Source organism: Urocitellus parryii, chromosome 1, assembly GCF_045843805.1.
Source record: "Urocitellus parryii isolate mUroPar1 chromosome 1, mUroPar1.hap1, whole genome shotgun sequence".
Taxonomy (NCBI): domain Eukaryota; kingdom Metazoa; phylum Chordata; class Mammalia; order Rodentia; family Sciuridae; genus Urocitellus; species Urocitellus parryii.
This window is the reverse complement of record NC_135531.1, coordinates 213,892,345-213,916,211: the sequence shown is the minus strand read 5'-3', so window position 1 is coordinate 213,916,211 and position 23,867 is coordinate 213,892,345. Positions and strand designations below refer to the sequence as shown.

Here is a 23,867-nt window from a genome sequence, read left to right as displayed (position 1 = left end):
TCCCTGGTCTTACAGTGGAATAGAATATTTAAAAATAGGACTAAACACCACTAATCCAAAATTTGATTGATGAGAAATTTTTAAAAACACTGCATCTAATATAGAGGACACTGGACCAATTTAGAAAGTTACTCAGAGGTATACTGGAAACCATGAAAGTTATGAAGTTACACAAAAGAAAATCTTTCTGTGGGCACAAAGTATGAAAAACATACATTTCACCTAGAAGGGGACACAGGACAAGAAGCCAGAAGTAGGGTAGAAAAGGAGGCTAAGTTATTCAAATCTACTTTTTTTTTATAGTTGTAGATGGACAGCATGCCTTTATTATATTTGCTTATTTTTTATATGTGGTGCTGAGGATCGAACCCAGTGCCTCACATGTGCAGGCGAGTGCTCTGAGCCACAACCCCAGTCTAAATCTGACCATTTAAAAAAATGTATGCTTTTTTCTTTGCTAATCTAACTGCTTTTTAGGGTTGCCACTGTTTTTTTAAATGTTTATTCTTACAAGTGAGTTAATGAAGATTAAACTGTGAAGCAATATGTAAGCCTTGGGCTGCTAGTTGAGGATGAATTAGTTCATCATAGTAGGACTTAATTGGCCCAGTGCTTTTCTTTAATAACACGTGAGTACATTAAAATTTTAGGGGTAAGAAAAAAAAATGGAGAAAAACATGATAGAATAGACTTTGCCTGAAAGTGACTGAAGAAACAACGGTGTTGTATTGAGCATTAGAAAACAAACCCAGGATTCAGAGATTGAAATTGTGTACTCAGATGTCAGTTGTAGTTATATCATCAGAAACAACAGGAAACATATTCTAAGTTCTGTAAAAGATGGTGGAATGGGCTGGGGATGTGGCTCAAGCGGTAGCGCGCTCGTCTGGCATGCCTGCAGCCCGGGTTCGATCCTCAGCACCACATACCAACAAAGATGTTGTGTCCGCCGAGAACTAAAGAATAAATATTAAAAAAAAAAATTCTCTCTCTCTCTCTCTCTCTCTCTCTTAAAAAAAAAAAAAAGATGGTGGAATGTGATGGACATCATTATCCAAAGTACATGTATGAAGACACGAATTGGTGTCAGCATACTTTATATACAACCAGAGATGAAAAATTGTGCTGTATATGTGTAATAAGAATTATAATGCATTCCACTGTAATTTATTTTTTAAAAAATCAATAAAAAAACACATAAAGCACTTTTTAAAAAGTGTTTTCATATCCAAAGACTTCAGGTTATCTAAACTTTTATAAAATATATAGGTAACAAAAATTTTACTAAAATATATAGACATATGAAGAGACATAGAAGGATTTTTTTCAAACACTAAATTTGGTTTAAATTTAATTTTTCCTGATTTAATTAATATCCATAAGTCACTGTTTTTAGTTACTTTAGAATACTTACAGAATATTTAATTATATATAGCACTTATAAAAGGGCTTTGGTTTTTAAAACCTTCTGATTTTTCAACAGTGGGGCCTTGAATAGGAATTACTGAATCAATATGGCAGCTGAGAGATACTACCTGCTAGGTGAAAAAGTGACCTTTCCTCACGGCAACTTTAGAAATATATCACTGCCTGTTGTATTGTTTAGAAAACTGGTAACTTTTGAAGATCCAAAAAAAGGAAAAAGGAACTGGGGAACTAAGGTGTTATAAAGCAACAAGTAAGAACCAAGTCATACGCACAGCCTTGGGGTGTGAGTTCTTGGTGCCGGCCAATGCTTAGGTCTATTGCTTGCTCTGGGAGATGTTAATCAGTGAAAGGTAGAAGTGACCAGGACTGCAGTGGGTATGGTAGATAATGATGGCATCACTTTTCATTCCAGCCTATAATTTTAACAAACTTAGCATCTTTTTTTTTTGAACTGTTTATTGAGACATGCCTGTATCATATAATCCAGCCACTTACAGTGTATAGTTTAATGGCTTTTAATACAGTCACAGAGTTGTGCAGCCATCACTGTCTCAAAAAGAAACACCTTACCCATTAGTATTCTCTTCCCGCCCCTCCCCATTCCTTATCAGTCTCAGGACTTCAGCAACTACCAGTCTACTGTTGGTCTCTACAAATTGCCTATTCTAGACAATTCATATAAATGGTGTCATACAATATGTGATATTTGGGGGACTGGCTTCTTTCACTTTAGCATCAAGCTTTCAAAGTTCATCCATATTGTAGCATGTATCAGTATGTCTTTCCTTTCTGTGGCCAAATAATGTCCCATTCTATAGGTATACCATATTTTATTTCCATTCATTAGCTGGTGGATAGTCAGGTTGTTTTTACATTTTTGGTTATTAGGAATAATGCTTCTCTGAACATTCATGTGTAAGTTTTTGTGTGTACATGTTTCTATTTCTCTTGATTTACACCTCAGGTATATAATTCCTAATAAAATATATAAACCCCCTGTCAGATAAATGATGTGCCAATATTTTCTCCCATCACTTTCCTGATAGCACAAAATTTTTTTGTTTTGATGTAGTATGATTTATATATTTTTCCCTTCACTACTTGTGCATGTCTAAGAAGGCTTTGCATATTCTAGGGTCATGAAGACTTATTTCTGTGTTTTATTATAAAGGTTTGATAGTTTTAGCTCTTACATTTAGGTCTGTAGCCTATTTTGAGTTAATTTTGTGTGTGTGTGTGTGTGTGTGTGTGTGTGTGTGTGTGTTGCTAGGGATTGAATCCAGGCCTTGTGCATATGAAGCAAGCACTCTACCAACTGAGCTATATCCCCATCCCTTTGAGTTAATTTTGTATGTGGTGACAGCATGGGATACAACTTCATTAGTTTTTGCATGTGGATATCCATCATTTTTTTGAGAAAACTATAGTTTCCACATTGAATTGTCTTATCTTTCTTTAAATCCGTTAACCATGAGTAGGCATAATTCTGTAGAGCTTATGTCCAGAGAGAAGATTTCTGTCATAATTTTGTAATATATCCATATTTTTTATAAAATAGTTGTTAATTTCCATTGCAATTAAATACATGTCAGAGAAAGGGATATTTCACAAAAAATAATAAAACATTAAGTTATTGAAGGATGGAATTATAGGTAAATTTTGATCTTTTTTTTTATTGATTGTTCCATACATTACAGAGCTCTTGATAAATCATCTTTCATACATTTGACTCCATTGGGTTTTGAACTCCCATTTCTACCCCAAATACAGATAGCAGAATCACATCTGTTACATACTCACATTTTTACCTAATGGCATATTAGTGACTGTTTTAATCTGCTACCTTTCCTAACCCCTACTATCCCCCCTCCCCTCCCCTCCCACCTTCCCTCTCTGCCTCCTCTGCTGTTGTTCAATTCTCTCCCTTTTTTCCCCATCCCCCTTGCCCATCATAACCTCTTATACTTTTGTGTATCATTGAAGGTCTCCTACCATTTGCATATCCTTTCCCTTCTCTCTCCCTTTCTCTCCCCCCATTCGTCTTTGTTTACTGTTAGTCTTTTTCCTCATGCTCTTCCTTCCTGTTCTGTTCTTAGTTGCTCTCTTTATATCAAAGAAGACATTTGGCATTTGTTTTTTAGGGCTTGGCTAGCTTCACTTAGCATAATCTGCTCTAATGCCATTCATTTCCCTGCAAATTCTATGATTTTGTCATTTCTTAGTGCTGCATAATACTCCATTGTATATAGATGCCACATTTTTTTATCCATTCATCTATTGAAGGGCATCTAGGTTGGTTCCACAGTCTAGCTATTGTGAATTGTGCCGCTATAATCATTGATGTGGCCGTATCCCTATAGTGCGCTCTTTTAAAGTCCTCAGGGAAGGGCGATAGCTGGGTCAAATGGTGGATCCATTCCCAGCTTTCCCAGGAATCTCCATACTGCTTTCCAAATTGGCCTCACCATTTTGCAGTCCCACCAGCAGTGTACAAGTGTACCCTTTTCCCCACATCCTCGCCAACACTTATCGTTGTTTGACTTCATAATGGCTGCCAATCTTACTGGAGTGAGATGGTATCTTAGGGTGGTTTTGATTTGCATTTCTCTGATTGCTAATGATGGTGAGCATTTTTTCATGTACTTGTTGATTGATTGTATGTCCTCCTCTGAGAAATGTCTGTTCAGGTCCTTGGCCCATTTGTTGATTGGGTTATTTGTTATCTTATTATTTAATTTTTTGAGTTCTTTGTACATTCTGGATATTAGGGCTCTATCTGATGTGTGGGGGGTAAAAATTTGTTCCCAGGATGTAGGCTCTCTATTTACCTCTTTTATTGTTTCTCTTGCTGAGAAAAAACTTTTTAGTTTAAGTAAGTCCCATTTGTTTATTCTTGTTGTTAACTCTTGGGCTATGGGCGTCCTATTAAGGAATTTGGAGCCCGACCCCACAATATGTAGATCGGAGCCAACTTTTTCTTCTATCAGACGCAGTGTCTCTGGTTTGATATCTAGCTCCTTGATCTATTTTGAGTTAACTTTTGTGGCTGGCGAGAGAAAGGGATTCAATTTCATTTTGTTGCATATGGATTTCCAATTTTCCCAGCACCATTTGTTGAAGATGCTATCCTTCCTCCATTGCATGTTTTTAGCCCCTTTATCAAATATAAGATAGTTGTAACATTGTGGATTAGTCTCTGTGTCCTCTATTCTGTACCATTGGTCCACCCACCTGTTTTGGTACCAGTACCATGCTGTTTTTGTTACTATTGCTTTGTAGTACAGTTTGAACTCTGGTATCGCTATACCTCCAGATTCACACTTCCTGCTTAGAATTGCTTTTGCTATTCTGGGTCTTTTGTTTTTCCATATGAATTTCCTGATTGCTTTATCTATTTCTACAAGAAATGCCGTTGGGATTTTGATTGGCATCGCATTAAACCTGTAGAGAACTTTGGGTAATATCGCCATTTTGATGATGTTAGTTCTGCCTATCCATGAACAGGGTACATTTTTCCATCTTCTGAGATCTTCTTCTCTCTCTCTCTTTAGGGTTCTGTAGTTTTCATTGTATAAATCTTTCACCTCTTTTGTTAGGTTGATTCCCAAGTATCTTATTTTCTTTGAGGATATTGTGAATGAAGTGGTTGTCCTCATTTCCATTTCAGAGGTTTTGTTGCTGATATACAGGAATGCCTTTGATTTATGCGTGTTGATTTTATAACCTGCCACTTTGCTGAATTCATTTATTAACTCTAGCAGCTTCTTTGTAGACCCTTTAGGGTCTGTTAAGTATATTATCATGTCATCCGCAAATAGCGATAATTTAACTTCTTCTTTTCCTATTTTTATGCCTTTAATTTCTTTTGTCTGTCTAATTGCTCTGGCTAGTACTTCGAGAACTAAATTGAATAGAAGTGGTGATAGAGGGCACCCCTGTCTTGTTCCAGATTTTAGAGGGAATGCCTTCAGTTTTTCTCCATTTAGGGTAAATTTTGATCTTAATGTTTATAATTTATATTTTCCAAATTAGAAATAAGCATGATTTACTGTTATAATCAGAAACTATTTTAAAGAGATATACATAATCATCCAACCTTTTAGAAGGAAGGAAAAGGAGACAGAAAAATCAGTTGTTTGAAATATTAACCCTGTTGTAAGTTTTGATTTAATCTCTAAGCATAGTAAAAATATATACCTTTCTAGATAATTCTCTCATGTGGTTTGATAAGACCATGCTGTCTTATACACACTGGCGAGCAGGAAGACCCACTGTAAAAAACGGCAAGTTTTTGGCTGGGTTGAGTACTGATGGCTTCTGGGATATTCAGACCTTTAATGTTCTTGAAGAAACACTCAATTTTTACCAGCACAGCATTCTTGCTTGTAAAATTGAAATGGGTAAGTATGCAAAGGTGAGTTTCTATTCCAAGGAAGGAGAGTGTAAGGCGAAGCTGCACAGGTGGGAATCATGCACCTGTGCTGAGAGCTTCATTCAGTCTCAGGACAGGTGCTGCACAGGTTTCAGAGGAGGAGAAAGCCTGGGGCCCGGGTGTCCTGGCCTCCTCCTGAAGGAGTAAAATGTAGGTGGAGAGACATCATTAACCTCTTTGTCGTAGGTAGGTTAGTGTTAGATTTTTTGGTACAAACAAAAGAGCTGAACAAAAACAGGAATAATGAAAGCAAGGAATGCCTCCGGGAGGAAGTGACACTTGGAGAAGAAAAAAATAGAAAACAAGAAGGAATGTTTGGGTAGAGATTTGACATTCCAGGCAAAATTTAATGTCTCTTGACCTTGCCTAGTCCTTAAATAAACCCATTTTGAAATGCATGTTTAAATTTTCACCGCTGAAGACTGCTCTGAGCTCTCAACCTGCTCTCAGCTCTCTGCTGTTACAGAGCACATCACAGTTGCATCCTGGCTCATCAACTCCCCTCATAATGCTGCAGAAGAGCATCCTGGCATCCTCTCTTACCAGTTACTGGGAGTCCATGTAAATTTTTGCGACCTCAGACACCAGCCTCTCTTCCCTATTTCTATGCCTCCTCCCAGCCCCAATCTGCTTCCCATTCTTGCTCCTTAAGCATTTTTTTCCTCAGGCTGGACTTCTTTAATTGTCTCCCTGTGTAGAGTACATTTAGCATCATATTTGTACCTTTATTTATTTTTTCTTCCTGCCAAGAAGCTTTTAATTTTCTTCTCTTTTGTCATTTTTAATAAAGTTTTCATTTTAGAATAGCTTTATGAAAAGCTGCACAATATATAATCACAACCACTCACCCCTGATGACATTAGCATGGCATATCTGTCACAATGAATAAGCCAGTATTAATACATTATTATTAGCTAAAGTCTCTACATTATTTCCTTAGTTTTTACCAAATGCCTTTTTCTGTTGAGGATTCTATCCAGGATGGCACATTGCATTCAGCCATCACATCCCTTTAGCCTCCCCTTGGCGGTGATGTTTCCTCAGACTTTTGTTGTTTTTGATAACCTTGATGGTTTTCAGGAGCACTGGTGGTGTGTTTTGTAGAAGATCCCTTAGTTGGTTTGGCTGATGTTTTTCTCGTGATTAAACTGGAGCTTTGAGTTAGTAGGGGACCTCAGATGTAAGGTGCTGTTTTCATCATGGCATGAATGGTACAAGCAATATGTCTTATCACTGTAGATTTTAACCTTGATAGCTTGGCCCAAGGTAGTGTTTATTAGGTTTCTCTACTGTGCAGTAGCCTTTCCCCCTCTCCACGCTGTACTCTTTGTAAAGGAGTTACTGTGCGCAGTCCACACATATGGGATAGACTGTTATCCTCTACGTTCCTGAGGAGGGAGTATCTATATGAATTACTTGGAATTCTGCATAAGAGATCTGTCTTCTTCCGTTTAAAATTTGGTCATTTATTTATACATATTTTATTTTTTATTTTATGTTTTATATATTTTATTTATATATTTACATTTATTTATGCCTCATTTACTTCTGATTATTTGTTTTTAGGACTCCCTTGTTGCCATACTTCTTTTTATTCTTACTTTTGCCTCACCTTCTAGTCCTAGGGTGCACTCCTGGTTGTTTGCTCTTTCCTCTGGCTGCAGTGTCCCTTTGAAATAGCCTCATCATTGTGGGGTTTTGTTTTTTTAACGCTTCCTTACTTTCTGGATAACTTATTTCTCTTTAGTCTTAATTTCCCCTGAATTTCCAGACCTGGTTTTCCAAGCAGGCATGAATACAGATAAATCTCTCCTTCGCAGTCAGTCTCACATATCCTAGTGGTTAGCAGTTTTGTCATAATTTCAGGTATTGCTGTTTTCTGTCTCCAAATATTACATGAGCTTCTTAAATAAAGACGATGTTTATGCCTTTAAAAAAAAATCAACCAGACAACTATAATATGTAAGAGTCTATTATATGTTCTGTGGCAATAGAAAAATAAAGTATGCTTTTGACTACCCTTATGTATAATGAAATCAGTTTAATTTTTAAATGGTTGCATGTCATTTTATCCAAAATGTGTATTTGAAATAATTTAAATTTAATTACTAACACTTATTTTAAATGTTCCAGTTGACTACAAAGAAGAATATAATACTACACTGCCACAGCTTATTCCATATGAAGATGGTATTTATAGTGTTGTTCAGAAAAAGCTAACATGGTATGAAGCATTAAAGACGTGTTCTCAAAGTGGAGGTCATTTGGCAAGTGTTCATAATGAAAATGGCCAGGTCTTTTTGGAAGATATTGTAAAACGTGATGGATTTCCACTGTGGGTTGGGCTCTCAAGTCATGATGTAAGTCTTGATTTGTTTATCAAATCTGTTACTTTGAAGGTTGGAAACTTGACATTAGATATTAACTCAAAGCACAATATCAGATTAAGTCCTAGAACCCCATCATGGAACAAGTAAAAAATTATATTTGTAGAATGCACTGGGGTAAATGGCCGCCATCCCAAGCACCCAGGGATCCATTTCTGAACAGTACCTCTGTAGCCTCTTTGGGGCTGACCAGTTGCAAAGCTGGCGAAAAGGAAGTAAAAGCAGAAAAATCTGAATTTCAATACTAATAACTGTCTTCCATTTCTACTAGTTGATCATGAGCATCTTATTTAGCCATTGTAACCCAATTTCCTCATATGTAAAATCAGGGTAATAATATTTTCATGGAGATATTAACACAAGAATTTATGTAAATTGCCAGGTAAATTTCTCAACACAGGTAGGACTTATATGAACACTTTCTTCCCACTTTTCTGCTAGAAATTAGCACCACTTAAGATTAATGTTCTGCTGATGAATGTATCAGTGCCACTGTTTTAATTTTATTAATTAATGTAGTTTTCCCATTTTGATTTTCTTGGGAAGTATTTTCCTTTTCTAGCCCTGCTGTTTGATGTGGAAATTGTAGCCAGACACAAACCACAAAACCATAAAACACAAAAAAAACAATATTTAGAGCAATATGAAGATTGGGAATATAAATATGTAATTATGATAAGTGGAAGATACTGCATGTCATTTAATTTCAAGTGTTATGTAAAACTCATCCTTTTTAAAAAAATAAATCCATAAATTTAAATTCTTACCTAAATAATGCCAGAGCAAAAGTCCTAAATCACTGCATCAAAAGTAAATTTCTGATTATATAGATCTAATATGTCCAGATCTATAGTATATATCTGGAACTGTGATATTTGTGAGCAAATAATTAGCATTCCATTCTAATACTTTTTTAAGTATGTATATTGTTCTTTATGTCATATTTGAAGGCATACATCTAAGCTTAGATTGTCTCCATTATTCTTAAAACAGGGAAGTGAGTCAGGTTTTGAATGGTCTGATGGCAGTGCACTTGACTACATCCCATGGAAAGGCCAAAAATCTCCTGGAAATTGTTTGATCTTGGATCCAAAAGGAATTTGGAAACATGAAAAATGCAACTCTGTTAAGGATGGTGCTATTTGCTATAAAACTACAAAAGGTAAGATTCTATTTTTAATAGCTGTTTTACTAAAATATGGCATAATTTATGCACATAATTACAGAAAATATTCATAGATTTTAAATAAGGCTTATCCACAAATTCTACAAAAAATATTTTGATACTTTGTGGATGAAAACGAATATTATATTTCTCCCGGGGAATTTGTCTGCAAAGATTTTCAGTCATTCTATTACTAGAAAAATTTTATTCTAGAATCTGTGAATTCTAGTTTCACATAGCATTGTTGTTTAAAGGCTGAGATACTCCTTTAAAGATACAATCAAGAACTGACCTCTCATTTGTTAAAACACAAAAAATAAGTGGATATTTTTTGAGAAAAACAATTGGAACACATGAGAAACATGATAAAGCATAGAGAAATTTCTCTCAGAGAAATAGACTTTACAAGATGAAGGAGAATGATAGCATGATCAAACAAGAGTTCTGTGCTGTTCTGGATTGGATAGTAACCCACACCAAATTCCTGTCTAATTTCAGAACATGATCCTCAAGAAATAGTCTTTGTAAATGTAGCCTGTTGGAATGAGGTCATACTGGATTACAGTGGGCCCTAAATCCTTTGGCTGGTGGATTTGGGCCCACTGTAATAAGGGACAACACAGGCACATAGTGAAGAAGCCATGTGAGGACAGAGACAGTGATAACAGTGACAGAGCCGCAAGCCAAGGATTGTCAGCAACCACCAAAAGATAGCACAAAACAGATTCTCCCACAGAGCCTCCACCAAGAATAGCCCAAATACCATCTCCATTTCAGACTACTAGCCTCCATAACCATGAGTGAATAAACCTCTGTTGCGTTAAACCTCAAAGCTTATGGCAATTTAGTATAGCAAACCTAGGAAACTAATACAAGAGCCAACTTTAAAGAATAGATTTTCAAAAACCCGGAAAGTAACACATTAGTAAAGATGGGGGGGAAATGGAAACTTTATGCATCATCAGTAGGAATATAAAAATAGCTACTGTACATAATGATATGGCAGTTCCTCAAAACTTAAAGATTACCATATGATCCAGCAATTCCACTTTTGAATATACACTCAATAGGACTAATAACAGGGACTCTAATAGGTATTTGTATAACCATGTTCATAGCAACATAATTCATAATAACCAAAAGATGGCAGCCACCAATTGTTCATCAGTGCATCCATTCATCAGTGGATAAGCTAAGCATGATGCTCACACACACATACACACATAGGAATGTCATTCAGCCTTGAAAATTTTTACACATGCTACAATATAGCTGAACCTTGAAAACCATATATTAAATTAAATCAGCTGGTCATAAAAGGACAAATATTGTATTATTCTACTTACATGAGCTACCTGGAGTTCTTAAATTCACAGAAAGTAGAATGGTGATTATCAGGATGTAGAGAAGATGGAATTTTGGGAACTATTGTTTATGGGTACAGAGTTTCAGTTTTGCAAGATGAAAATTTTCTAGATATGGGTAGAGTTGATGGTTGCCAAAAAAATGTGAATGTACATAATATCTCTGAACTGTACGTTTAAAAATTGTTAAGATAGTAAATTATATGTTGTCTATATTTTACCACAACTTAAAAAATAAAAAACCACTTGTATCTTGTTGAATAGAAATATAGCAGGGGCTGAGCTCAGTGGCTTGCCTAGCATTCACAAGGTTCAGGTTAGATCCACAGAATCAAACACCAAAAAGAACATTACAAACTTAACACAATGCAGACCTCTCTTTGAAAAAGAATTCAAGAATAGGAAACAAAACTTCATGAAGAATAGGAAGCAAAAACAATGTATATAACCCAAGGCAGCCCAGTTTCAGACAATACTAGAAACAAATAGACTTTGAAGATAAGTTATCTACATGTGTTCTCAGTATGAGAGGAAATTAAAAAAAAAAAAAAAAGTAGAAAAGTCCACCAGTCCTAGTGATCCCATGGTATCCAGTGGTTCCACATGCTTTGGATCAAATGAACCAACATGCAGCTAAGCCAGTGTGACAATGGAGTAATCCATAATATTCCTTTGGAAAACCAACTATTTTCACAAAGTAGTAGAAGAAAGAACTTACTAGTAATATCTCTTTGAACCACCGGTATTAATGAGGAGTTGTCAGAAGATTACTGACTGAAACCAGGCACTTACTTGACTCAGATAATCAGTACCCCACCAATGGGATGTTGGCAATTTACTTTTTACTTCTTGTATGCTCCTCTACTGGAGTTGATAATGGACAATAACAGCCCAGCTTCATTGCATAGGTTTCTTGCGTTACTTAGCACAATTAAAAATCAAACACTTTAAGTGGAATTGAAGGGAATTTTAAGACATACCTACTCTTTTGGCTTGAGAGAGATTTTACTGTGCTGATATATTTGTAAACCAAATTACCAAGTTTTTACTTGTGAGTATGACTTCTAAAGATAGTTTTTATGTGTGTCTAGGCAAACATAGGGCTTATATTATCAAAATTAAAAAGAATTCAAGGGAGCTGGAGTTGTGGCTCATGGCAGAGCACTTGCCTAGCAAATGTGAAGCACTGGGTTCCATCCTCAGCACCACATAAAAATAAATAATTAGATGCAGTATGTCCACCTACAACTAAAAAAATGAAAGGAAGAATTTTAGATATTACTTCAGAGTAGTTTCAAGCTTCCCCACCTGTATTTGTTTCTTTTCCCAGTCTGCCTTTCTAGTCGTTTTTACTTCAGTCTAAAATCGTCTTATTGGCTGAGTATTTTTCTCCTTTATTGTCCAGGTTTTAAACATATTATCATAAAAAGCTAAGTAGTATGTGTATTCATAGATTGTGCTGTGTCATATTAACATAGATGCTTCTTACCACCAAAGCAATAGTTTTAAATAATGACATTTAATTAGGTTTGCAAAGGCAGTGTTTTCTCTATGCCTTATTACTGTTATGTCTAACATTTTTACAGCTAAAGAGCAGTCCCCTCATCCATACTCCTCAAGATGTCCAACAACAAAAGAGAACAGGTCACAGTGGATCCAGTACAGGGATCACTGTTACATGGCTGACCAGGCATTGCACAGTTTTTCAGAAGCCAAGCAATTGTGTTCAGAACTTGGTGAGTTAAACTTCATTGATTTTCTTTGACTCAATAATTTCATTCTTAGAAATTTTTCTTAAGGAAATAATTTGAAATAATGATTTTATTTAGGTAATATTTTTAAAGTATCCACCATTTTATAATGGTATTATAAACTACTTGCTCAGTGGGTGGAGACATGGTTAAGTATTTTATGATGTAAGAGCTCAATGAAATTTTGGAATAGTCATTAAAAATTATCAGTGTAAGATATCATGGTAACCAGGAATCTCCTCTTCCATAATGTATTTTCACATGCAGATAAGAATATATTCTCTAAACAGAATCTTTGGCTTGGTATTACATAAACATTCTACAAATTTTATAACATTAGTATTTATCTTTATGTATGTTATATACAAAATGCAAATGTCTTCTTAAAATGTGACTTCCATCTTTAATGGATTGGTATTCCACAAGAAGAGACCTCAAACTTACAACTTTTTAGTAATACATGGGAAAACAGTTTGGTCTCATTATTGTATTGTATTATTGTATTTCAAATGACATTTCTGTTATAGGATGGGAAACAACATCTATATTTGGCTGCAAATTAATAGTGGATTGAACTAGTTAAGAGTTTAGTTCTCTTATATGTAGAAGTCCAGAATCAGTCCAGGGCTTGAACAGTGGTTTTGTTCCACCTTCCTTAGGGACCTCAGCTTCCTTCACCCCTCGGTTATGGTTCTTATCTCATACAGACTAAGAGCTAGAGCTCCAGTTAGCATATCATTTCTTAATGTGTATTTTAATGGCAAAAAAAAACTGAATAAAGGAAACCCGAAAAAAATTTTAATTATCAATGTAAAAATAAGTACATAGAACATAAAAGTAGAAGAAGTAAATAAAAAATTCTAGGTGAACCACACACACACAGTGGTGCACATGTGTAGTCCTAGTGATGTGGAGGCAGAAGCAGGAGGATTACAAGTTTGAGGCCAGTCTCAGCAACTTATCAAGAAGACCCTGCCTCCAAAATAAAATTTTTAAAGGGGTGGGTAATGCACCTTGTAATCCCAATAGCTCAGGAGACGGAGGCAGGAAGATTGCAAGTTCAAAGCCAGCCTCAGCAACTTACTGAGGCTCTAAGCAACTTAGTGAGACCCTATCTTAAATTTAAAATTTTTAAAAAGGGGCTGGGAATGTGGTGTAGTGGTTAAGCACTCCTGGGTTCAATCTCCAGTACAAAACAAAACAACAACAACAAAAAAAAACAAGCTAAGTAAACTGTTAAGAAAAATTATGACAATAGGATAGTTTTTAATATAACTAGCTATGCTTAAATAAAAGGGGTAAGAAGCAAATTTTTTCAAAAAGTTGACTAAGTAGTAAATAAAAAATTACAGATCATCCATTACTTATTTACTAATTAAATAAGCTTAGCCTGGCCAGGATAACAAAAACAAAGCATGTGATGTCCATCATTCTGAATAGGATCACCACACATCCTCAGAGCACCGTGATAGGACTTTTGTCCTCAGGTTTAGATATTTTAGAAAGAGCAGCAATGATTGTCTCCCTCTCAGAATAAATTTAGCCTAAAGTTAATATGTAAAATGACTTTTAGGGCAACCACCTAGAATATTTCAAAGATAGAAATTATTTATCTGTATCCTTGGGTAGCAATTTAGCCAGGCAAATTACATTTAGCTAATTTATTTGCTAACTCTTATGAAGACACCTGGTTAATTAAAAAGTCTCCTAGTTACTTCTTAACTACATAATGGAAACTTTTATGTGGGAACTGTTGTGTGTTACCCATGTACATACATGATGGGAACTACTATAAGCTGAATATATGCTCTGGAAGTCAGAAGCCACTTCCTCCTAAGGGAGAAAATAGAAAAAATTTAATGTAAACAGAGTGTGAGGATTAAGCATTTAAGCTTTTGAAATTGACTGGGTTCAAATCCCACCTCCCACACACTTCCACTAACTTAGTGGAAGTTATTCACACCCAAACAGTGAGAATGAAAATAGTACTTACTTCAAAGGTTGGTGTAGTTTGGGCTGTAGGGATGTGTGGAGGGAGATCATGTATGCAAAGGTAGCACAGTGCCCTGCAAATAGTGAACTCTCTCACACTATTCTTATTATTAAAAGATTAAGATGGACTTTCTAATTCTATAACTAGCTAGCTATGTAAACCTTAACAATTCAATTTCCTTGAGTCTCAGTTTCCTTGTCAGTAAAATAGTGATAATACCTTCCAGCATGGTCTATCGGTTTATATATTAAACAAAGTAACATATAAGGCACCTGCACATTGTAGTGTTTGATAAAGGGATGAAGCCTTTCCTTTGTCTGCTCTTACAATATTCCCCATTACAAAAGAAATACTTTAGCTCAAGTGCAGATAGGCTTGTTGCTTTTGAAGACTCTTTGATTTAATTTGGGGCTGAGTTCCAAGAGTAGCTATTACTTATTTCTGTTCCTTACCTGATGCTAGTGATAACCAGAATCTCTTTTGTAGGTTTAGGGTACCTATCAAACTTGAAGAATATTCATTCATTCAATTCTATGCTATTTTTAGGAACTTACAAGAAGTGTGATAAAGTACATTTATATGTGATATTAACAGAGGGACAATGTTCCCCAGTATCCCAAACCTATTTGTGTTTAATTCCATTTTAGAAAAAGAAAATTTAAAACTAATATAAATGCTCGTTGAGGAAAGAGTGATAAAAAATCTACAGGGTGACACATATTTCTACCAGTTATTATGACTCCTGTCCAAACACAAAGATTTTTCTTAGGCAGTTCTAAGATTTTAAAATATTGCCAGATAAATATTTTGAAGATATATGAAATTTATGCATGTAAATTTTCAATGTAGAAATGTTTCTGTTATTTTTGGAAATACTTTTAAATTTTGACATAAGTACCGATTTTTAAAACAATCTCTGTGTAAAGCTTGAATTTTTCAGTGACATTGTTCATCCTAGATATTTTGTTCAGATGGCTGGTTTAGAATAAATGACTTGCCAGTTTTCATAGAGCTAATTAGGTACAATTTGTTTTCTTTCAACAGATCATTCTGCAACTATTGTCACCATAGAGGATGAAAATGAGAATAAATTTGTGAGCACATTGATGAGGGAAAATAATAACATCACCATGAGAGTCTGGCTTGGATTATCCCAACAGTCTGTTGGTAAGTGACACAATTGTGTGTGCAGTGTGCTGAGAGGGTTCTATCTTGTCCTAAATACCAAGTCAGCCCTGTTAAAGAATTTCAAATGGTGGCTACGTCAGTGTTTCTCATTGATGGATAATCTAGGTCTGCTGGCTGTTGTGGAGGCTTGTAAATTTTGAATGAATATGTAAGTAATTTATTAATAATGATGGAAAACATTAATGAAATAAAATATGAGGTAGAATCAGCTAAAATTGTTCTACAGGCTTATTTCCTAAGATCCCTGAATCAACATCAGGATTTTTTTTTCTCCTATAGCAATGCTGTGTCCTGTGTCTCCATAAGGAACTCATGATTTACTTCCCTTAGAGTCCTAGTGTCTATCACTCCTTGATTTTGCAGCTTATAACTCTGTTATTCAGAAATGGGTCCTCTTGTTATTCCTTTCCCTCATAGAATATTCTACCATGGATTAAAATTGTTTTATCCCCAGCACTGCAAAACAAAAAAAAATATTGATTTTTTCCACATAGGTTACTAAAATTACAGAGAATTAATTTAAAAAGAATTTGTAGAATAATTTTTCAAATAAGAAATAATACAGGGTTAGGGGCTGAGGATGTGGCTCAAGCGGTAGCATGCTTGCCTGCATGCACGGGGCGCTGGGTTCGATCCTCAGCACCACATAAAAATAAAAAAAAAATAAAGATGTTGTGTCCGCCGAGAACTAAAAAATAAATATTAAAAAAATAATAGTAATAATAATACATGGTTAGAGTGAAGTTGGAATTGATGAAAAAGAAGTTAAGCATATAAATTTGGTAAACAGGAAGTATGTTTCACACTTTATGCAAAATTGAATTTTAAATACTTGAAATAAATATGAATTCTAAAATATTAAAAACTTCTCAAAAACTGAATGGAATCAAACTTGGCCTTCTAAATGACTTAATGATACTGTGTTCACAAGCTCACCACAAGGTGGTGCTACCTCAGCTAAAAACAAACATGGAGTCAAGGGGGTGACTCCTGAGCCTTCTAGGGTTCATCCTCCTCCAGCAGCATAACTTTTTTCAGTAAATTTTCTAAAGAAGGGAAGATATGATCCCAAGAAATCTTGCACAGGAAAAATGTGCATGTGCCCTGCATATTAATCAGAACATCATGTACTATAGCAGTATCCAATAGAACTTTCTACAAAGATGAAAATATTCCAGTTCTGCATTAAGATAGTATTCACCAACCACATGGCTATTGAGTTCTTGAAATGTAACATCAAGTGTAATTAAATATCTTATTTAAATTTTTTTTCTGTTCATTTTTAATGGATTTCATTTTTAAATAGTGGCTCTCATAGGACAACACCATTCTAAGTAAATGAGTTATTTGAGCCACATGTTTTTAATCCAGTAATTTAGTAGCAGTAATCTAGTTATATTTAATGTCATTCTTCAGATCAATCTTGGAACTGGTTAGACGGATCAGAAGTGACATTTGTCAGATGGGAAAATAAAAGTAAGAGTGGTGATGGAAAATGTAGCATTTTGTTAGCTTCCAATGAAACTTGGAAAAAGGTTGAATGTTCACGTGGCTATGGAAGAGTTGTCTGCAAAGTTCCTCTGGGTAAGTATCTAACTTGTCCTTAAGAAATCATTCAGAGGGGCTGGGATTGTGGCTCAGCAGTAGAGCACTCGCCTAGCATGTGTGAGGCCCTGGGTTTGATCCTCAGCACCACATAAAATACATATATAAAATAAAGATGTTGGGTCCAACTACAGCTAAAAAATAAATATTAAAAATAAATCATTCAGACTACCAACTAAGAAAAGCCCAGGACCGGATGGGTATACAGCAGAGTTTTACAAAACCTTTAAAGAGGAACTAACACCAATACTTTTCAAGCTATTTCAGGAAATAGAAAAAGAGGGAGAACTTCCAAATTCATTCTACGAGGCCAACATCACCCTGATTCCGAAACCAGACAAAGACACATCAAAGAAGGAAAACTACAGACCAATATCTCTAATGAACCTTGACGCAAAAATCCTCAATAAAATTCTGGCGAATCGGATTCAAATACATATCAAAAAAATTATACATCATGATCAAGTAGGATTCATCCCTGGGATGCAAGGCTGGTTTAATATACGGAAATCAATAAATGTTATTCACCACATCAGTAGACTTAAAAATAAGAACCATATGATCATCTCAATAGATGCAGAAAAAGCATTCGACAAAGTACAGCATCCCTTTATGTTCAAAACGCTAGAAAAATTAGGGATAACAGGATCATACCTCAACATTGTAAAAGCAATATATGATAAGCCACAGGCCAGCATCATTCTGAATGGAGAAAAATTGAAGGCATTCCCTCTAAGATCTGGTACAAGACAGGGATGCCCTCTCTCACCACTTCTGTTCAACATAGTCCTCGAAACACTGGCCAGAGCAATTAGACAGTCAAAAGAAATTAAAGGCATAAAAATAGGAAAAGAAGAACTTAAATTATCACTATTTGCAGATGATATGATTCTATACCTAGCAGACCCAAAAGGGTCTACAAAGAAGCTATTAGAGCTAATAAATGAATTCAGCAAAGTGGCAGGATATAAGATCAACACGCATAAATCAAAGGCATTCCTGTATATCAGCGACAAATCCTCTGAAACGGAAATGAGGACAACTACTCCATTCACAATATCCCCCCAAAAAATAAAATACTTGGGAATCAACCTAACAAAAGAGGTGAAAGATTTATACAATGAAAATTACAGAACCCTAAAGAAAGACATAGAAGAAGACCTTAGAAGATGGAAAAACATACCCTGCTCATGGATAGGCAGAACTAACATCATCAAAATGGCGATATTACCAAAAGTTCTCTATAAGTTCAATGCAATGCCAATCAAAATCCCAACAGCATATCTTGTAGAAATAGATAAAAGAATCATGAAATTCATATGGAATAATAAAAGACCCAGAATAGCAAAAACAATACTAAGCAGGAAGTGTGAATCAGGCGGTATAGCGATACCAGACTTCAAACTATACTACAGAGCAATAGTAACAAAAACAGCATGGTACTGGTACCAAAACAGGCGGGTGGACCAATGGTACAGAATAGAGGACACAGTAACCAATCCACAAAACTACAACTATCTTATTTTTGATAAAGGGGCTAAAAGCATGCAATGGAGGAAGGATAGCATCTTCAACAAATGGTGCTGGGAAAACTGGAAATCCATTTGCACCAAAATGAATCTGAATCCCTATCTCTCGCCGTGCACAAAAGTTAACTCAAAATGGATCAAGGAGCTTGATATTAAATCAGAGACACGGCATCTGATAGAAGAAAAAGTTGGTTATGATCTACACGCTGTGGGATCGGGCTCCAAATTCCTCAATAGGACACCCATAGCGCTAGAGTTAACAAATAGAATCAACAAATGGGACTTACTCAAACTAAAAAGTTTTTTCTCAGCAAAAGAAACAATAAGAGAGATAAATAGGGAGCCTACATCCTGGGAACAAATCTTTACTCCACACACTTCAGATAGAGCCCTAATAACCAGAATATACAAAGAACTCAAAAAATTAGACAATAAGATAACAAATAACCCAATCAATAAATGGGCCAAGGACCTGAACAGACACTTCTCAGAGGAGGACATACAATCAATCAACAAGTACATGAAAAAATGCTCACCATCGCTAGCAGTCAGAGAAATGCAAATCAAAACTACCCTAAGATACCATCTCACTCCAGTAAGACTGGCAGCCATTAGGAAGTCAAACAACAATAAGTGCTGGAGAGGATGCGGGGAAAAGGGCACTCTTGTTCATTGCTGGTGGGACTGCAAATTGGTGCAGCCCATTTGGAAAGCAGTATGGAGATTTCTTGGAAAGCTGGGAATGGAACGACCATTTGACCCAGCTATTCCCCTTCTCGGTCTATTCCCTAAAGCCCTAACAAGAGCATGCTACAGGGACACTGCTACATCGATGTTCATAGCAGCTCAATTCACGATAGCAAGACTGTGGAACCAGCCTAGATGCCCTTCAATAGATGAATGGATAAAAAAAATGTGGCATTTATACACTATGGAGTATTACTCTGCATTAAAAAATGACAAAATTATAGAATTTGGAGGGAAATGGATGGCATTAGAGCAGATTATGCTAAGTGAAGCTAGTCAATCTTTAAAAAACAAATACCAAATGACTCCTTTGATATAAGGGGTGTAAACAAGGACAGGGTAGGGACGAAGAGCTTGAGAAGAATATTTACAGTAAACAGGGATGAGAGGTGGGAGGGAAAGGGAGTGAGAAGGGAAATTGCATGGAAATGGAAGGCGATCCTCAGGGTTATACAAAATGTCATATAAGAGGTAAGGAGGGGTAAGTTAAGAGAATACAAATGGAAGACATGATTTACAGTAGAAGGGGTAGAGAGAGAAAAGGGGAGGGGAGGGGAGGGGAGGGGAGGGGGGATAGTAGACAATAGGACAGACAGCAGAATACATCAGACACTAGAAAGGCAATATGTCAATCAATGGAAGGGTAACTGATGTGATACAGCAATTTGTATACGGGGTAAAAGCGGGAGTTCATAATCCACTTGAATCAAACCGTGTAATATGATGTATTAAGAACTATGTAATGTTATGAACGACCAATAAAAAAAAATTAAAAAAAATAAAATAAATCATTCAGAAAAGGTCAAAAAATAAATGTATAGTCCAATTATGTGCTAAGTTTTTGTACTTGGTCCTGAAGTATTTATGAAGTGTATCCAAAAATCTTCATTAAATCTTAGAACTTTTCTCCCTGAAAAATAGATTATAATATGGGAGTTCATAACCAACTTGAATCTAATGTATGAAACATGATATGTCAAGAGCTTTGTAATGTTTTGAACAACCAATAAAAAAAATAGATTATAATAAACAGTAAATACATAAGACATCTAGGGATTCCAAAGGAAGCTATTAAATAATCTAAACTTTATATAATTATTTCCTCAGAAAAATGGAAGCCACCAGAGTATTAGGGAGGTAATTTCTTTGAAAACATTTTTAAGATGTATTTTATTTCTTAGTTTGAATATATAAAGGCTTAAAGGTCTATTTCTGAAGTTGACTTGCTTCCTTTTTCCCAACTCCCATAAAACTCATGATTAATTTTAAAACAATCTAAAACTAAATTTAATACTTACAAATGTTCAAGGTGTCTGAAGGAAATCATAATTTGAAGTTAAGTTTAATCATGAATTAATAGATAAAATAACTATAAAATATTTTAACTTCATTTATGGAGAAAACTAAATTTTTCACATTAACATTTTAAAAGACCTAGCATAAAGCTTTCCATTTTGGTGTATAAATATTAAAGATAAAACTCCAATTGTAGGTACTTGGTATCTTTTTATGCATGCATTCATTTAGCAAATATGTCTCCTCTTTGATGTGACCTGCTCTACACGCTGGGGTGCACCTGGGAACAGACAGATCAAGTACCTCTTCTCACAGGGTTTACAGTCTAGTAGAAGAAGATAAATAAACAAGCAGGTCAGTCTTTGCAAAAGAAGAAAATATCAGATAGTTATAAACTGTGTGACTAGGTGGATGGCTGCTTTAGATTAGGTTACCAGGGAAGAGCTGGAGACACAGAAACCGAAATCTGAAAAGTCAGCCCAGCAGAGATCAGGGGAAGGCACAGCAGGCAGAGGAACCAGGGCAGCAAAGCACCTAAGGCTGAATGAGCCTGCCCAGAGCTTAAGGAAGAGCTTCAAGGTAGCAGGGGCCAGACAGACTTGGAAGCAAGGTATGGGGGCAGCTGGAAGATTGGCAGGGTGCATGCATGGGAGGGCAGGGGAAGTTAGAATCCTATAGGGTTAGGGTATTATAAATTAAGAGTTGTGTTTGGCTGTTTTGAGTTGTCCATATGGGGAAGAGATGGTTACATGGAAATTTCTAGTATGCAGTGGAATATGTGAGAGAGACAGGATGTTGACATAGAGACGGTATTTAAAGCCATGGGTCAGGGCTGGGGATGTGGCTAGTGACAGAATGTTGGCTCTTGGCTGCACAAGGCCCTGGATTCCATCCCTACCACAGGATGGGGACGGGCAGGATTCTAACTCTTATAGAATGAACCCATATGGGCAGCACACAGAAAAGGGGAATGCTAAGGGCTAAATGAGGTCATTCTTGAGGATTAAATCATTTTTAAAGCAAATAATAGTATATTTGGCCCTAGATAAGTCAGACACAACAATTTACAGTTTTTAGCAATTTGCTATCAGGGGAGGATAATGTATGAGAAGTGATTCTCCCAAAAGAGTGGTAGTAAGGAACTGAAATCTATTTCCATGCATATTAGGATGCTTATTAGGATGAAACCAACAACTATGTGTAACTATAAAACAAAAAAAAAGGAAAGAAAGAAAAGTGGTGGTAAAGGAAAGTGGAAATAATAACAGTGCTTTAATTTAATTTCTTTGAAAGAAAATTCTTATAACAACAAAAAGAATTTGAATGAAAAGAAAAACATAAAATTGAAAAGGAAACGTTAAATGTTTGATAATGAGTTTGAATTTTTTGTTCAAGCTGTGAAACAATCAAATATTTATTGTCTTTAATTTGGACATGGCTTATGTATGTGACCCACACCTTAATGAACAAAATCAATAATAACATAATCATAATATAATAACCACAATAACATAATAACATAATAATCATAATAACGGGTGCATTCTCTCTCCTGATGTCAAACCTTTCCCTATTCCAGGCCCTGATTACAGAGGAATAGCTGTCACGTTTGCAGTGCTCAGTGTCTTAGTTCTCATCAGTGGTCTGATTTGGTTCCTCCACCGAAGAAACCGTTTCCACTGGGCAGGCTTCTCATCAGTTCGGTATGAACAAGGAGTGAATGAAGATGAGATCATGCTTCCTTCTTTCCATGAGTAAATTCTTCTAAAAGTTTTCTTATTTGCACTACTATGTTTGGAAAAATGAGCCACTTAAATTTTTCCCAATGTCAGTGTTTACTATGTTCCATAGTAGACATCTTAATTTCTTTTTTAGTTGGTTCCCTGAAATTCTGGTGTACACAGTTGTCCACTAAATGCCATGCTTTTATCTCTGGTTGATAGAATGGAAAGGACTTAAAGCTGGAACTCGTCCAAATTGTAAATAGGCTAAGTTTAACTAATGTGAATTATCTCTGTAAGAATGTGGCTGGTAACTAGATAATTTAATGGCATTTTTAACATAACTTCTTAGAAAATGAAAATGAAAACTGGCACATTACTAGGTCACATATCTATCCTTTAATTTTTAAGAGCATCTGACATAATGCAAAATTAGTACCTCAAAGTAAAAACCCAACTGCAAATAATGTCAACATTGTTTCAAAATAGTCTGTTGCAGCATTTGGGAAAAATTATTACACAGTGAGACATGCTTACTTTTTATACAGCAAAATGATGCCTGTTGGCAAGATGCTTCTTATACTACTCCAAAGATATTTCATATCAATATCATTTATATGGAAATGTTTCTTCTATTCATAATTACTCATAAAACAACGGCTTTTAAAGAAGATTTAGTACTTAGCATTTTCTAAGTCATGAGAACATTATTGTTAGATTGATTAGGAACCCTGTAGCCATGTGTTTTGTGTTTTCTAATTTAGTACATTTAACTTCCTTATAAAAGGGACTCAGCTAGGGATGAGACTGAATTTTACAATTTATGTTTCACATAACATGTCAACTTTTGACTAGGAATTTTTTTATTACTCTGTTATCTTTTTAAATGAGCTAAACAGAGGAGTCTATGAAGGAAATTATTTAACTTGCATTTGAAAAAACAAGAATTTTATAGTGAAACTCTAAACTTTATGATTATTACTAAAATGCTTAAAAATTTGAATGATTAAGGATCCATTATTTGTGGTAATTTTTTCAATTTCCCCACCCAGAATATAGGTGGTATTATTAGCATCCACTACATATGGTGAATGTTTTATTCAGTGTTTAACTTATATTTGTACTTAAGAGTATTTTTGTACAAAACATAGATTTTATTTTAAATTTAGAGTGTTTATACTATCATAAAGTTGTAAATAATTTTCTAAGACAGTTTTAATATAGTTACAATTGTCCTAAAATATTAATTGAAGTATCATTT

At 35.3% G+C, this 23,867-nt stretch overlaps 1 protein-coding gene across 2 annotated transcripts in view; it reads left to right on the top strand.

Annotated features, from left to right (window-relative positions):
• Nucleotides 1–22,643, top strand: part of Ly75 (lymphocyte antigen 75) — a 90,999-nt gene extending 68,356 nt beyond the window's left edge. For both annotated transcript variants that reach the window (XM_077802652.1, XM_026393091.2), the window contains exons 29-35: nt 5,634–5,828; nt 7,994–8,220; nt 9,241–9,409; nt 12,363–12,512; nt 15,565–15,687; nt 17,125–17,292; nt 22,465–22,643. In XM_077802652.1, coding sequence (XP_077658778.1) covers nt 5,634–5,828; nt 7,994–8,220; nt 9,241–9,409; nt 12,363–12,512; nt 15,565–15,687; nt 17,125–17,292; nt 22,465–22,643 — 1,211 coding nt within the window. The remainder of the gene's footprint in view (nt 1–5,633; nt 5,829–7,993; nt 8,221–9,240; nt 9,410–12,362; nt 12,513–15,564; nt 15,688–17,124; nt 17,293–22,464) is intronic.
• Nucleotides 22,644–23,867: the final 1,224 nt, after the last annotated feature.